The 17,962-nt window shown below is 39.7% G+C and overlaps 1 protein-coding gene across 1 annotated transcript in view; it reads right to left on the bottom strand.

Annotated features, from left to right (window-relative positions):
* NPAS3 (neuronal PAS domain protein 3) overlaps positions 1–17,962 on the bottom strand; it is a 757,526-nt gene that overhangs the window by 736,337 nt on the left and 3,227 nt on the right. The window contains exon 2 of the mRNA XM_024741993.1: positions 17,918–17,962. This exon is cut by the window's right edge and continues 45 nt beyond it. Within this exon, the coding sequence (XP_024597761.1) occupies positions 17,918–17,962 (45 nt within the window). The remainder of the gene's footprint in view (positions 1–17,917) is intronic.

Genomic DNA, 17,962 nt, shown 5'->3' with positions numbered 1-17,962 from the left:
CTAGGACAATGCCTGGTACTTAGTAGGTATTCAGTAAAGAATTACTGAGTCAATAAATTATTCTATTTCTGTGTTCCACTGATGGCCTGAAACTTCCTTGAGACTGAGGAATCTCCACAGTTTCTCACAAAGAGATGATAAATATTTCCTTGACAAATGAACGTTTGTTCCTGAATGGAGCCAAATAACTTTCAAAACTACGGTATCTTCCCCCAACATATTCCATTTCCCCCCAAACATTACCAGATTGCCTAGTAAGGGTAAAATGGAATATTAAAAGCCAGCAATGATGTCACGATCATTTAAAAAATCCTTTTCTAGTGCATTCTATTTCCTATTGAGGGTATAAACATAAAATTCTTTTTAAGTTGTGGAAATTATTAGGAAAATTTTAAATTAAAATACTGATACATGTTTTATTATATATATTTTTATAATTTTCCTTGTAACTAAAATACATATTATAATATGGATCACAAATAAGTCTACATGAAAGAATACTGTGTCCCAAGTTTCCTGTTCTATAAAGGCAGAGACTGGATGTTTAATTCACTACCTGTAATCTCAAGAAAACCAAAGGCCTAGAAGTACTGGCTCTGCTAGATACCATGCCATGTGGGCACGTTTCCACACAGTCCTGCCAATTCCAGCCTGACCCAGGGCAACCCCCTTGTTCCAGTTCTAAACAAAGATTTATGACAAAATTATGTTCTAGCTTTGTGGATGGGACCACCCGACACATGTTCTCTTGGGACCTCATCCTAATTTAGATCCTGAGACCCCTGAGGGAAAAGACAAGTACAGTAGCCCATACTGTTCTTTAAAGTATTCAGTGTTTTTCTATTGTAAAGAAATTTCAACATTTGTTATATTAGGTTTGCAGTTTATTCTGTATTTTGCATGCATATTATAGGTTTACCTAAATTTCACAATGTAATACAGTGATTTCTAATACATTACTTTGTAATACTTATCTAATCGAGACTATTTGCTAAATGAATTTTTAAATCCTTTCCTGGTTTGGTTTTTTTGGGGGGAGGGGATGGCACAGTGGGGATGTTTTCATCGATTAGTCCAGAACATTACGGTTAAAAAGCAAGAATATTATTTTCCACTGTTCATTTAAAAGCAAAATTGAAACACTTTTAAAAAGATACCAATAAAGAATCTCTTCCTCAGAAATGTGACAGTAACATGTAGCTTATAGTTGTAGTTAGCATAACCACTTTATAGTGTACTTCTTATTCAAATAATTTTCAGAATAAATTTGTTTTTAATTTTTTGGCTGTTATGTTGGTTGCATGAGATTAACACTTAAGTGACACATAAAATTAAGACTCCATCCAACATTCTTTAAATAATTTTGTCACTTTTGTGGTTCATAAATGTTTAACAGCAAGTAACAATGGCATTAATCCATGTAATTAAGGGAATTTAAAATGTAATTATACATTTAAAACATCATAAAATGCCTACCTTAAACGATTGCTCTAGAATGATAAGGAGATAGATTTTCATTGGTTGTTTTAATAATTTTAATTATTGCACTTAGTTTCTGAACATTTCTGTATTTCAACATGATGGAAAGACTCAACTAAAAGATTCACTCCAAAATGTGAACTTTATGAAAACTTTCTGGAACTGCCCATTTGGCCACTGAATTGGGTCTCTCCTCAAGATGCATTAATAATCTAGTCATGGTTTTTCTTTATCTTTTTATTATGACCATGTAAGTGGTGACCTAGAAGTTTCTTGAGAGCAGAGAACTGTCCTTTTCTGTTCAATCCCACCTATGTCTTTTTACCAAGTTCTGTGCATCTTCTCTGATGGAAGCTCAGTAATGATAATGGTGTCGTTCCAAAGATGATAAGCTATTAATTTACCATGATGCTCAATGGTTGGCTCAGAATCACTCAGCAAACAGCAGAGAGATTATGTACCAACCTTCTGGGTAAATGTCTCATGAGGGCCATTTGTGCCCGTTAGGTGGTATGGACTAAAATCCAGGAAAGAGGACAGATGCTGAAATTACTTATTTTCAGCACACACTAGACCAAAAATTCACTTTCAGTCTGCCATAACTGTCTAAATTCCATATTAGAAAAAAGACTTCTGAATCAGGATAAAAAATTAAGAGCACCCATACTGTTTTATACTTCAAAAAGTTATTATAGGGCTTCCCTGGTGGCGCAGTGGTTGAGAGTCCGCCTGCTGATGCAGGGGACACGGGTTCGTGCCCCGTTCCGGGAAGATCCCACATGCCGTGGAGCGGCTGGGCCCGTGAGCCATGGCCGCTGAGCCTGCGCGTTCGGAGCCTGTGCTCCGCAACGGGAGAGGCCACAACAGTGAGAGGCCCGCGTACCGCAAAAAAAAAAAAAAAAGTTATTATAAATATGCTTTAATATGTTTATATCAACATAGCACAGTCTCTCTTGAGCATTCTTTGTGCTTTATCATCTTAAATATCTTGCATCCCTATTGGTCTGAACAGTCACCATTCTGCTCATTGGATAGTTGTAATTAGTCCACCACTGCATGAATGCAGGGCCAGGTACAGAACAAAGAATGCAACCTCAGCTTTCCAACCAGTAGGTTGATGCTCTGACCCCTACGCCTTGTGTTATGATCATGAGTGATGGAGCTGTTCCGATGCAAGCTACTTTCAAATAATGATCCACAAAGTTAATCAAAAGGGCTTCCCTGTTCAATATTTACCTGTTATTCATTGACAGTCACTGTCTGCATTGCCATCTATGATGTATAGAGTGGGATCAGGAATACTGAGCTCAAACAGAACCTCAGTGCCTCGCTGAAGTACCAGGCACAATAAAAGCTGAATTAAGCTGCTCTCCAAACCACCCCTGACACTAAATATGTCTGCATGAATTCCATAGCAGCAAAGCATTGCTCTTTCATGGATTTGGAGCCCAAATTAGCTGCTGATAATAAGAGAAATGAAAAGATGAACAACCACATGAGGGGGAAAAAAAAGAGATATTAGGTATCAAAACATAAACATGGAGGGGAAAATAGTAATTTCCTGTACTTGGACAAAAAAATATTATTCCCTTCTTGATGTGATCTCCTTGCTTTTATGTAGTAGGAAAGTCATATCTATCCTGAAAATTATTTTTCTCATTTTAATACACATTCAACATTTTAAGCTAAAAAATAATAAGAAAATACTGATCTTTTTATGTGTTAGGTATTTAAAAGCTGTCTGTCAGTCAATCAAATGTACCCAGAAGGGGATGTTGACCAGACTCCATGTCCACCCCTGAAAAGAGACAGGTAATCCGACTGATCATAATACAATTCTCCCATTTTATTTTTTAACCATCAGCTAGAGAGCAAGGCTTAATACGAGACCTTATTATTCACATTATCCATGCAGCATGGCAGGTTTGAATACAGGTGTTTCAAGGAGGAAAGTAATTCCAAATGTTAATCCTCTTTTAACTAATTTTTCCTGAACATTTACTTAGGAATGGTAAACAGTTTTTGAGCGTTTAGTATGTACCAGGCATTGTTCTAAGTTACATGTATTAGTACACTTATTCTCCATGATAAACCCTATGAGAGAGACTATTATCATTACTCAGAGGAGAAAAATGGGGGACAGAGAGCTTATGTAACTTATTCAAGATCACTCAGCAAAAAACAGTGGAACCAGGGTTTGCACACATCAGTCTCCATCAGAGCCTGTACACTTACCCTCTACACTGAAGTTGCCTCTAATTGCCTTTAGCACTACTGAAGAGGTAAGACAATCACCGGCCTTTAATAAGCACCTTAAGAAGATTTGTGGAGTAAATGAATGAATTAACATCTCTAAGGAACCTGCAATTTTATTGAGAAGATATTATCCACACACACACCCACACACTTTTATCCTTTAACTTTTATAAGTTTATGTCATGCCTCGCCACTCTGTGTATGAGTTCTTAAAGGTATATATTTACATATGTATGATTGAGTGCCCCCAAACATGTGATACAGAGTACATGACACATGAGGATTTAATCTTGGGCTCAATATTGACTTCCCTCTCTTCTCTATCCCCCGTCAATCCACTCTATCAGGAAATCCTGTTGGCTCTTCCTTCAGAATAGGTCAGAATCCTAAGTCTTCTCATCACCTCCACTTCTACACCATTGGTATGAGCCACCTTGCTTATGGTCATAGTCTCCAACCTGGTCTCCCTTCTTCCACCCTCATCCCCCTGAAGCATATGCTCAGCCAGCAGCCAGACTGATCCTAAAAATTACATTATGTCCCATTACTCCTCAATTCAAAAATCTTCCCAAGGCCCCATTTTAAGTAGAGTAAAAGCCAAAAGCCTTACGTGGCCTGCCAGGGTCCTATGTGTGACCGCCCTATCACCTCGATGAACTGTCCCCTGCTACTGCCCTCCCTGCTCATACAGACTCCACCACACTGTCCTCCTTGTGGTCTTTGAATACATCAAGAACACTTGAGCCGCAAAGCCTTCACTCTTCCTAGAGTATCTTCCCCTGCCTATCCCCTGCCTATCCAGATGCTTAACTCCCTCACATCCTTGGAGGAAAATGTCATACTTTTAAATGGAGCCTCACCTATTTGAAACCATACCAAAAACTTCACCTCAACACCCCTAATTTCTTCTTAACCTGTATTTTTGTTCCATAGCACTGACCACCAAACAGACTATGTGATCTACTTGGTTTTCAACATTTGTTGTTTACTGCCTGTCTCTAATGCCCTCGAACTTGGAGGGCGAAGATTTTGGTCTTTGTTCATCGACATATCCCAAACAATAGTTCCTAGTTATAGAACGTACTCAATGTGTTGAATTGAGAGGAAAGAAACCACTGTGGATAAAGCCAAGGCACAGAGATAGTGCATGTCTTGTACCTAACACAAGTAGACACGTTTCACAGATAGGAGCAGACAGTCTGGGTTGAGAAAGACCTTGGGGAAGAAGGGGAGGCAAACTAGAGCAAGACTGGTGGGTTTTAAACACTAAGCTATAGACACCATGTGGTGAGAATGAACAGTCAATGATTTTGAGCAAGGAAATTTGCTAGAAACATTACTTTAATCTGGTAACTATTTAAGGTAGCCCAGAAAGGAAATTTGTACTGTCTTGCAAGGTACTTTGTGTACAGTAAACTCAAGTACTTAATAAAACTGAATGAGGGCTTCCCTGGTGGTGCAGTGGTTAAGAATCTGCCTGCCAATGCAAGGAACACGGGTTCGAGCCCCAGACCAGGAAGACCCCACATGCCGCGGAGCAACTAAGCCCGTGCGCCACAACTACTGAAGCCTGTGCGCCTAGAGCCCATGCTCCACAACGAGAAGCCACCGCAATGAGAAGTCCGCTCACCGCAACTAGAGAAAGCCCGCGTGCGGCAACGAAGACCCAACGCAGCCAAAAATAAATAATTTTAAAAAAACTGAATGAGATGAGAGATAAGACGAGTAAGGGGGAGACCTTACTCCCCCTCCCGCTCGAGGGCTTTTTGTTTGTTCATTTGTTTGGTTTAAGGTTTTTTCCACGTAAAATGGAGATAAAATACAGTTCACTGGGTTGCTTTGAGAATCAACTGCGAAACACCAAGAAGTGCTTGCAAATTTGTTGGTCTTTAGATGCAGAGGTTGATATAAAGTAGATCACAAGCAGAGACATCAAGCAGTTTAGAAATATAAAACTTGAATTTGGAAAGAGGTAGGGCTTGATATAAAAGTTTTGGATTCATCCATTTCTGTGTGATAACTGCAGTGTAACAGCAGATGAAGTTTCCAAAGGGGAGACCTAATTTGCCTCCACACTCAAGGGTACACAGCTGGGAACACAAAGGACACTGAATGTTTAAGTGACTAATGTTCAAATATAAGAAACTTCCCTCCTCTACAGGTAAGGCTTTAAGCTCCTCGGAGTCTTATTCTTTTGCAGCAATAGATTTCATTAGACTACCCTTCAGTAGAGGATGAATGTTTTTCTGAGGAAAACTATCATCCTGCTCCAAAGGGCCACATCATTCTGTTTAAAGGGGATAAACTGCTGGGCCAGACTGACTCAGATTATTCTGCTATAAATAGTCACCAGATTAAACTTTATCAGCTGTGTAAACCAAGCAACTGGCCTACCGTCTCTGAGCCTTCATTTTCTTCACTGCAAAATTAGTATACTACTTACTTACTTCAAAAATGGTTATTTGGGGGGCTTCCCTGGTGGCACAGTGGTTGAGAGTCAGCCTGCTGATGCAGGGGACACGGGTTCGTGCCCCGGTCCGGGAAGATCCCACATGCCGTGGAGCGGCTAGGCCCATGAGCCATGGCCGCTGAGCCTGCGCGTCAGGAGCCTGTGCTCCGCAACGGGAGAGGCCATAGCAGTGAGAGGCCCGCGTACGGCAAAAAAAAAAGTTATTTGGGTCAATTATCATAATGCCTAAAAACCACAGAACACCACAGTTGGAACCTGTTACTTCCTTTCCTTCTGATTTAAGCTAATCAATTACCACATCTGTATTACTAGTTATGGAAAACCAGCCAACACAGAAGCAAGAATGGTGAAACTGAAACCTAACTTCATTATCAAGAGTTAAAACTTCTCTTGTCCATAGAAGGATCAATTTAGCCTCACAATGAAAGGCCTCAGCATCAATGGGTATTTCCTTTGGATGGCAGAATAAATCTAGCTGTATTGTCTATGCCTCAGAGCCTCGAATTTTGAGGACACTCCGTACCACAGCAGTCATTTGTGTCCTGCAAATTTCTCCTGAACAGAGCGAATAAAGATATCTGTGGTGCAAGTGAACCAAACTTGCCACTAGATCCTTATAAAAATACACAACTGGACTTCCCTGGTGGTGCAGTGGTTAAGATATCCACCTGCCAATGCAGGGGACACGGACTCGATCCCTGGTCCAGGAAGACCCCACATGCCATGCAGCAACTAAGTTCCGTGTGCCTCAACTACTGAGCCTGCACTCTAGAGCCCGCAAGCCACAACTGAGCCTGTGTCCACAACTACTGAAGCCCACATACCTAGAGCCTGTGCTCCGCAACAAGAGAAACCACTGCAACGAGAAGCCCATGAAACGCAACGAAGAGTAGACCCCGCTCACCACAACTAGAGAAAGCCTGCGCACAGCAACAAAGACCCAACGCAGCCAAAAATAATAAATTTATTTTTTTAAAATATGCTACTTAAAATCTGCCTGCCCATAATTTTAGTTTAGTCTCCCCTTCCCCAAGGCATTTCACAAGTGCGATAAATTAAAAAAAAAAGACAAAACAGCATTCTTCATTCCTACCAGCCTCGTATAAATTGTTACTAGCTTCGGGCAAGCAGCATTCAGAAAAGAGGGTAAACAATCTTGCTATCAGATGAATTTATAGATCATCAATTTTACAAGAACTCAAGAATTTCCCCTACCCTCCACTTTCATCCCCACTGAATGTGTCTCCAAATCTCTCCTTTTAAAAACATGGTGACATGACCACCACTGCTTTCACTGATATTAATTCAAGACTTAGGACACCTGGTGAATTTCTCCAGGGGATGAGAACTGGAGCTGCTGCTTATTTTCCCCTTGCAAGCCATCAAGCAGTTAGGCAGTCCCTGGAAAAGCACGCTGCTTCCCTGGAAGTGAGCAAAGACCACGCTGTTATTACAGGTATCCCCCGCTTTTCTAAAATTTGCTTTACACCACTTTGCTTTTATGAAAGACTACATTAGTACCTGTTTTCAATAACTGAAAGAAATCGGAAGAGGACTTTCACATTTGGGGAAAGGGCAAAAGCGAAAATGGCCTTCAGTGTTTGTTTTGCGGTGAGAAGTTACAGAGGCAGTGAGCTCACCCTGAGCAGTGAGAGGCACCACCAAGTTCCTTCCCCAGGAACTATGCTCTGCATCTCAGCATCAAACCCTCATAGCTCTGAACTGTGTTTGTGAGCATGTGTCTTCATCTCCATTTATTTTGTGCATCTGTTAGCAAAACGAGTCCTAAGGTAATTGCTTCTTCGCTTTACATCATTTTGGCTTACAAAGGCTTTCCTAGGAATGCTCTGCTTTCTGATGGCAAGGGAATCCTGCACTGCAAATGTTAATTCTTCATCAGGAGATCCAGCTGGTGTCTAAAGCACATGGAATGGGAAACTGTGCCCAACAGAGCCATGCCAACTCAATTTCACTCCTAAACCAATTTTGTTAGTGTGGTTGGAGAGTGGAAGCAAAGAGAAGAATCATCAAAAAGACCATGCGCCTCTTCTGGTTTAAAGTCCAAGGCATGCAATTGGCTGTGATTCACTCTGAGCACCCCTGACAGGCAACAGTCAAGGAAATGAGGCTGTTATGGAAGCTTATGTTGGTTGAAATGCAAGTGATAAGAACTGCTAGAGAGAGAAACAGGCCTCTCGTCATTGGCACCTAATGAGAAAAAGCAAAGAGTGAGGCCCTATATATAAAATCTTCTCTATAAATACTACTGCATTTAGTACTTATTGCAGGGAGTCTTTATAAATGAGCTGAAGGAAGAGAAGGGAAATTAGGTTTTAAATAAGATACGATGATAGTCTATTTAATCACATAAATATCAAGTGCTCAATTCCAAAGAATCCTCACACTAATATGTGAATCACAAAGGTCTCAAGTTGGCCAACAGAAAATCACTCAAGTATACTTTCCTTACACTCTGGTTATTGAACTAAAATCCTCCCAGAAACCAGACCTCTCTCTGCTTTGAGAACTAGATGAAAACATCTCAATGCTGAACACAGTAAGTAGCATTCTTTTTAAGCAACCTAAGGATTGATGTAGCAGATGTGGCATGTGAGAGAATGAGTTTGTAAAGTAGCCAGAAAACTCCGTCTAATCACTTAACGGTTACCTCTCATACATGTACATATTCTGATCTAAAAAAAGCTGTATGGGACTTCTCTGGTGGTGCAGTGGTTAAGAATCCGCCTGTCAATGCAGGGGACACGGGTTAGATCCCTGATCCGGGAAGATCCCACATGCCGTGGAGCAACTAAGCCCGTGAGCCACAACTACTGAGCCTGCACTCTAGAGCCCGCGAACCACAACTACTGAGCCCATGCGCTGCAACTACTGAAGGCCACGCGCCTAGAGCCCATGCTCCGCAACAAGAGAAGCCACCGCAATGAGAAGCCCACGCACTGCAACGAAGAGTAGCACAACTAGAGAAAGCCAGCAACGAAGACCCAATGCAGCCAAAATAAATAAATTGATTAATAATTTTTTTAAAAAAGCTGTACGTTTCTCGAGCCCACTATACCCTTCTCACCATTAGCTTCATCCTCTACCTTTCTACCTTTCAATGATGGACTCTCTAGATTAAAATACTGAGAGGATAGAGAAGGATTTTTCTGCTGAAAATTTTATCACTAGTTCTTGTTTTTTCTAACTAAAGAATTTAAATTCCCCACACAAGAAAGTAGTAAAAGTTCAGAAAGGAAACGCAAACTGCAACAGGAAAAAATATACGTTGTGTAAGACAGCAAATCTCTGCAGAAAGTAGTTTCTATATGGAAGTTGACTAGCTTCCAACTTCCCTTAAATAAGTTGCTTGCGGACAAATTAGAGCACTTGGCCCCAGATATCTGTCAGCTGAGGCAACTTGTGGATGGATTCACAAGGAAAACCTATATATGTGGATATAGAACTATCAAAGATGACATGCATATAAACACAATTATACATAAGGATAGACACCAAATTGTTAGTGGTAGCTGTCTATGGGTGGTGCGACTACAAATGCTATGTTTTTTTCTGTATGTTTATATGCATTTTCTAAATGCTCTGGAATGAAATGTGTTGCATCTCTATTCAAAAAGAGCTTTTCCAAAAGAAAACAATATAACTAATCTAGCAATCGCAACCCCACCCCGCAGGCCACCAACCCAGAGCCATGGCATTGGACTTAATGCAAGGTAATTCCAAGAGTATCCCCTTAACACAAGTTGACGTCCTGCCACAGTGTACTCGATAAGCTCCAAAGTAACACAAATCCAAGGTCATTACTGAGCAGAGGACAGGGAATTCCCTGAATCAATAGACAAATACATGGAAATAAAATCTCTGAGTAAAGTTGAAAACAACCTCTTCCCTTGGTTGTTGGTAAGACTATTAAGGGGGGTATGCTGATTATGTATCTTCTCATTTAAGTAGATAAAAAATCCCGTTGCATTTTTTCTTCTGTAAGCTTATACATACTTTTAACACAGATCATAACACTTTTTAAGTGGCATTTCCATTTTAATGTCTTTTCCATTGGAAATTTAATATAATCTTCCTAAGCATATGAAATTTTCTGGTGTATGAAATTAACAGTGATGCTGAATATTCGCTAAAGTTCACAATTATTCCTTATAATGCAATACTGTATTTCGAATGCTATGCAAGTGGAAATTCTTGCATCTATATTACATAACACATGGTAATACATGACAAATTTAACATACAACTCAGGATGTGTTCCTTTAGGAACGTTAAATTCAACATTTCCATAGTCATAATGGCTTATCTTGCTGGAGGCTAAATGATTACTTCCATTTTGTAAACAAGAGCTCTATGAGGTGAATAGTTGTACCCTAAGTTAGATGAGTAACAAAGCACTGCTCATTTAGTGAGTTTTTACTATATGCCAAGCAGCATAGGAAATGTTTTTGTGGTTTAGACCTTACGCTCTGCAGTCAGACAGATTGGAGGTCTAATGCAAGGGTCAATAAACTTTTTTTGTAAAGGGCCACACAGGAAATATTTGAGGCTTTGTGGGCCATATGGTCTCCGTCACCACTACTCAACTCTGTCATGGTAGCACAAAAGCATACATAGACAGTGCATAAGTGAATGGGTGTAGAAGTGTTCTAATAAAACTTTATTTACAAAAACAGGCAGTGGGAAGGGGCAACAGATGTGGCCAGTGAGTCATAGGTTAGTGATGCTGATCCAAATCCCACCATATCCTACCTTCTTAACCTTGAGTGAGCTACTCTATAAGTTATCTGTAAAATGGTGGTAATAAACATACCTAGTGCCTACGTTTATTGTAAAGACTTTTAAAATGTATATATGAAGTTACTAGCCCACTGCCAGACATCAGTATCTGGTAAAAGATTAGTAATGCTAGCCATTATCATCATCTTTATCATCACATTGACCCTCAAAACAACTATGAGATAATTATCATTTTTGCCTCCATTTCAGAGGTGAGAAAACAGAAGCTTAAAGAGTTTAGTAACTTGGCCACTGTCCCACATCTAATAGATAATTGTGGGGCTAGGATCAAACTCAGATCCATTTCCAGGAGGTTTAGCTCTCTCTAGCAATGATTAAACATTATTGCGTGGACTTGTGGATCTAAATTGGACTAAAGCATAATTCTACTCTGATGCATAAACTAAGACCAAAATTTCACTAAAGACATCTTTACAAAAACAACACACAGAACAAGCTGTTCTTAAGGTGAAGAGAATTTATTAAAACCACGGTTTATAGATAAGTTTGCTCTATTATTTTTTAAATCTGGGCACAAGCACATTAGTCTCCGTCCCTCTCTGAAACCACCCGTTAGCGATTTTGAACACTGTAGTTGAACAGCATGCCTACAAAAGGCTCATTGTAGCTCTATTCCTGTAACCTTGACCTTTACTTTCTGTTCTCAAGTTTCTAGAGTTCTCATACATACTGCAGGTGTCACTAACCAATTATTTTTAAAAATCTAGGCAGTCACTTCTCTCATAATGAAAATATACACTCTGGTGAAGCCAATTAATATTCTTTCACTTTAAATCATGCCTCCTGTGCCTGTGCATTTTTACTCTCTGGCATTCCTTTATCTTGAATTACAAGTGGTCTGTGAGGAGAAAGGCAAATATGGAGCACCTCAAGCCAAGAAAAGCAGTGAATTTGTGGATAGGTCCTGAACTGGATTTCATATTGGGAGAGTCCTCCAAGATGTTTATAAATCAAAAATAACTTCAAACTAACAAACACAGGATGACTGCACCCTCTTCCATGCAAAGCACACTAAATAACTTTCTAAACAGAGGAGGCGCTGAGGCCATGGGCCACTCCGCGGCAGGTTTCCTGCCTCAGGTCTAAGCTGCTTCCAGAGCTGTTCTCTAACAGGCAGTCCGCTCCACACTCCGCCCCTCCTGAAAACCCCTCCAGGGCCCCACAGGAGGGCAATCTACCAGATGCCTTTGCTCCCCTTTCTTCTCCAACCTTAACTGTCGCCTTTCCCCCAGCCCTCCACTCCTGACATGTGCCATTCGTGATCTGCTACACAAGAAATACTCTTCTTTTAGCCTAAATCACTACCTCAGGCACCCCTCCCCCAAATCAGGTATCTCCTCCACCATGAAGACTCCACGGCCCACCTTGACTATTAAAAATACCTCTTGCATGGCGCCACTTCCACAGTTTGCACTCATCTCACCAGAGGCACCTCTCACATGGAACCCCAATTACTGGTTTACATCTCAGTCTTCTAGGCTTCTGGAGGGCAGAAGTCTCTTAGTCACCTTTGACTAAGTCAGTTTGTGTAAAATAGCACCTGACTCGTGGGTGGCAATCAAAATACGTTCGTTAAATGAATAAATTAGTTCCTTTTAAAGCTAGTCCTAAATAATACACTTTTATGCCATCACATTACCAAGATACGCTACTTCAAGTCATTTGCAGGCAAAATCATTGGTGTGATGCTAAAATTAACTGGGAGAAACCACCAGAAACCATGCTGAGGTCTGAAAGGCATGATGTGGAAATCAGAATTCATTTGGACGTTGAAAGGCTTGAAGCAGTTCTTGCTACAAAGTTCAACGTCTGTTTAACATGCAGATTCTATTAGAGCTCTTTATGAAGTTCACTGTATATTTCTCTTTTCTCAATTCTTAGGTATTTACTGATCCAAACACAACTGGTGTAAATTATTCTAATGTGTGTGAGGCGGGGGATGAGGATCCAGTATAATAGCAATCAATCAATCGGGTTAAACAACCAGTAAAAGAACTTGCTGCTACCACTGGAGCCTCCTTGACCTTTCCCTCCCCTTCAGCACTAGTGACCATCTATCCCCCAGCAGCCTGCCTGACAAGGCACCTGTCTTGTTCTCCTTAATTCGGAGGACACGTGCAAGTGGTTAGCACTCTGTCTGGCACAACACAGCAAATGAAGACTGGTGAATTTCTTCTTTCTTCATTCATTCTCCTCCTCTTACCCCTGGACCCTGTTAATTCCCTCCCTCTTCTGAGTCTGAATCTTCCCATTTCCAAACCCCTACTTTGTGGCAAAGGCCAGCCTCAATACTGTCCCGAACAGGAGAACACCCTCCTTCTGGGTTTGTCCCTCCAGGCCCAGGTTAATTTCTCCAAACCCTGTCATGGTGTCTGAAATTACTCTGTTGGAGAAGCCACCCTTTTTTGCTTGAATTCTTTACTTGGAGTTGCTTATTAAAATTCAAATGGAAGAGTAACATTATCAGTTAACAACACCTGACCCTCAATGAGGGGGACAGACAAAAATGTATGCCCCGCCTCTTTGGGGAAAGGCCCAGGCATGAAACACTACCCAGGTATCCAGGTGGAGTGAATTTCACAGAGGAGGAAGATGGGCTTGGAATGGAGAAGACAGGAAACAAAGACAACCCTCACAAACTTGCCAATGTCTCCTTCTCTTTAGGTGATACCTGTCTAGTCAATTACAAGCACCTTCTCAATCTTGGCTGCACTTTGAGACTAGAAACGCTGAGTTAAACCTCTTTGTTCAAAATAGGTACAGCAGTGCCTATTGACATGGCACATAGCATAGGCTCGATAAATATCAGTAACTTAACTTCCAGTCTCCCCAGACTCGTCTTAAAGCTGTGCTCAACAACAGTCATTTCAAGGATGCCCAATCTTCCTCAAATCCCTCTACAGTAGTATCCAACCAGATAGCTAAACTGTGACAAACTTTAAGGCCCTAAAGGCCTTTCTCAGCTGACTCTTTCCTACCTAGTTATCTTTCCCCACAATCACATATTAACACAGGTAATTTAATGAATTTATTGCTACAATTCCATCTCATGTCTGGGAAAGTTTCCTTTCCTGTGACTCATATCTTCTTGTCTTTCTTTAAAAATAAAGTTATCATAATTATCATGGAGGGGGATATCTTTTTTCCAACTCGTACATAACTACTTTTACTTTTATGACTGAAAATAGAAAAAAATAAGACAAGTGTTTTAATTACAAACAACTATGTCATCTCCCAATCCAGTCTACTACTTTATAGATGGGTTCACTAAAATCTAAAGATACTATTGCAAACTACAAGGAGAGCTAAAAATGGAGAGAGGGGTCTGGGATCTAAAAGTTTCAGTACTTAGCGAAATGACAGCTTAACATAAAGCAATGAAATTTATAAAGTATTTACAATGTGGTTAGCATTCTTGAAAACACTGTATTCCTACCCTTTGCTAAAAAAACTTAATATCACCAATTACAATTTGAAGTTTTCAACTGTCCATGTCATAGTCATTTAATGTAAGAAGTTAGGGTAACTACCATTATTCTGAAACCATAAATTATGGACATTTTGAAATAATTAATCACAGGTTTCATATTCCTATGCACTTTAAACTTCAATATCATTGAAATGATTTAATTTTAATAATTCCCAGTAACATCTAAATGCAACATATAAAATGCTTTAAATCATAAAATAATTCACAATAATTATAAAGCCATAGAATTACAGTTGGAAGGAATATCACTCCTCTTAAGTGATATATGCTGCTAAATATTTAACAACTACGTGGGGGTAGGAAAGCGTCTAATTTGCAGCATTTTCCAATTTCCACAGTGAAAATACTTTGCCCAATTTCAAGTCACCAGTATGAGGTCGGGGGTCAAAGAGTTGGAAAGATGAGCATACAGCCTGCTCTCATGAGCCTATCCAAGTTGGCTCCAGCACATCCTAGATATGAGGGACCAGACAGTCCTCAACCCTTTCCACAGACTGACCATTTCTTTAAAACCCACGGTACCCTGAACACTTACTGATGTAATACCCATACGTCATTATGTTTACATGTCTATCTACCAACTACTATAGTGGCTTTCAATCTTTTTTTGGATATAAAACAGTGACAAACACATTTTACGTGATAACCACACCCCATGTACACACATATGTGCAGTTTTCGGTACACATACACACACATAAAAACCGGAAGCCTCACAAGATAAAACACACTCTTCCTAAGTGCAATGCACTAAAATTTTCTAGTATCTTCCAGTTCATTTTTAAATATCTAATCTTGATCCACCAAATTGGATTCATACCCCAATATTCCAGTAGGGCCCCCCAAATTAAAAAACAGTGCTCTACTAGACACTAAGCTCATTGAAGATAGGATTATATGTCTCTTGTCTATGTCTAGCCCTGTGTCTAGTAGTAATTATTGAGGCCCAAGAAGGTTAAGTAACTGCCCAAAGATGAACCTGCCATCTTTGATAAAAGAGCCCTCAAGGCAAGTGATAATTCATTACACAGAATCAGGATGTTCATGGCTTGACACAGAAAGCTAGAGGGTCTTCTAAGACAGCCACTCCTTCAGCAGAAATTAATGGAAAAGTTTTTTTTTTAATTGTACTAAAGCCATCAATGATGGAACTTTGGCCGTTTACCCACCATAGCATTATGGCCAGCACTGCCGTCTGCCTAGGATGACTAGGCAAATCTGAGCAATCAGCATTTCCCTTTTATTGATAATATTCACCCCTAAAAAGTGTTGAAAAGATACCCACCTTTCTCACAAAACATTTTCAATCCTCTAGGGAGGGGACCTATATAAAGGCCGGTTAATAGTAAATATATTATATAGAATATACATACTCCTATATAGAATATATATTAACACCAGCTTTCCAATAACCAGCAGCCAAAGGTGTAGCTGGAGAAAACACTCAGGAAAATAAAGTCAGGATCCACAGCTTTTTCTCTTCACTGTGTTTGCACCACATGCTTTTTTATAGGTGCTATTAAATGTACACTACAGTTTCAAGACAATCCAGATAAGCATCTTCACTAAAATACACAGCACCATTAATCATCTCAGTGACAATGCTCCAATTTAACATCTTGGGGATTTCCTCCCCTTCTTCATCATTTATTTGCCAATATTTCCTTGTTATGAATATCCCCCTAGTGACTTTCTCTGGCAGTCACAGCTGTGCTGCCTACTGTGTCTACCTTGACTACAAATAACACCAATTCTTAAAAAAGCAAGCCCTTCAGATGACACCTACGGTTAGAAGAGACGCCTTGCTGTGGACTGAATTCCTGGAGACGGAGGAGACGCCATCCACCCATCCTCACTCTCGGGAGTTTAAACAGACAAGCCTCAGCCTTTAAGTAGATAGGAATGTCAGACACGTGACACTGGCTTAATTACAAATGAACAACAGTTGGCTGAATGGTCAACAATTAACGGCTGCTTTAATACGGTCTTTAAAGGACCCCCTTCTTCTACAGCAAAAGGCTTCCTCAAAGTATCCACGAATCACAACAAAGCCACAAAATCACTAACAAATTACAGAAACCTGACCACCAAGAGCCTCAGTAATTATGACTCACAGATAATAAGAATTTTCAAAAAATATTCATCAGAAAAAAATCTGCATTACAATTACACTAATTCTGATGGAGAGAATAACACTATATAGACAACAGATTATCAAGAAATAAAGCCAGAGATAAATAAGTTGCAAAGATACAGGAAAGAGTCCCAGTGCCATCCATTTTGCATCCATTTCAGAGAGCATCCTCCAGGGGCTCCAGGATTTCTTGATATTTTATAAAATGGAATCCATGAAAGAAAACGCTCTACATCCAATTGGAGAAGTAAATAAAAGTAGAACTCACCAGCTTGTATTCAGAGAGGAGGTTTAAGGAAAAAGGGTACTTTCTTCAATAATGAAACTCTATTGCCAAAGAAGAGTTTGAAGTCAAAAACACACCAAAGTATATTTGAAAAGTATATCCAGAAAGGCTAATGCCTTCAGTGAAATTATGTTTACCTTACTTTACATTTTCTATAGGGGGATTTAATTAATTAAAAGTAAATGTTGCTTCCACCAATATTTCATAACTTTTCTGGAAAGCATACATTTTTTCATTTTGGGGAAGACTCCAATTTAGATTATTGTGTTAGACAAACAAAAACCAAAAACTTTCTTCTTAGCAAAAGCAATACAAGTCAAGCTAAGATACATTAAAATGCCTTTCCTTCCCAGAGCAGAGTGTTTATTTCAGTGATAGCAACAACACCTGGTTACCAACAGTGCAGATTCTGTTAAGTAATGGACCAAGCAAATGGCAGCAAAGGCAGAGGACTCAACTTCAATTTAACTGTCCTGTAAGGTACATAGTAATTAGCTGCAAAGCTCTGAAATCTTAGCTAGCATGTTAAGTCTGCTACATGACAGTATAATTTGACTTCTTAAAGGATTATGCAAATTACAACTCATCATTCCATTACAGGACTGGAAAAAAGTGACAGCTAATTTATACATAACACACCTTTCAAATCCCTAAGATGCATAGCACCTGTGCAATGTATTTTGCCGAGATTTTCTTGCATATAAGTACTTGTTTATTGCAATATAACGAAGCTTACCTAAGAGGTTTAATATAGTCATTTAAAACAAAACCTTTTAGACCACAATTTCAAAAGAATAAACACTTTTTTCTGTCTTGATTTCATAGGCAAAATTTTTGGTTGTTTTTGTTTGTTTTGTTTTGTTTTGTTTTTCCCCACTAAATTAGAGAAATATAAGTTTCAATACAAGGACATTTTTGAATAGCTGGCAACCACAAGCACTGATGCACGAGCCAGAAGGAAGACTCACAAAGATTTCAACATACTTCTGGTAGGTAGATTCACAGTAGATTCCGTCATATCTGTAGATT

This window comes from Neophocaena asiaeorientalis, unplaced genomic scaffold (assembly GCF_003031525.2).
Source record: "Neophocaena asiaeorientalis asiaeorientalis breed wild unplaced genomic scaffold, Neophocaena_asiaeorientalis_V1.1 scaffold83, whole genome shotgun sequence".
NCBI classification, from domain to species: domain Eukaryota; kingdom Metazoa; phylum Chordata; class Mammalia; order Artiodactyla; family Phocoenidae; genus Neophocaena; species Neophocaena asiaeorientalis.
Note: the sequence above shows the minus strand (reverse complement) of the source record. Positions and strands in the feature narration are given on the sequence as shown.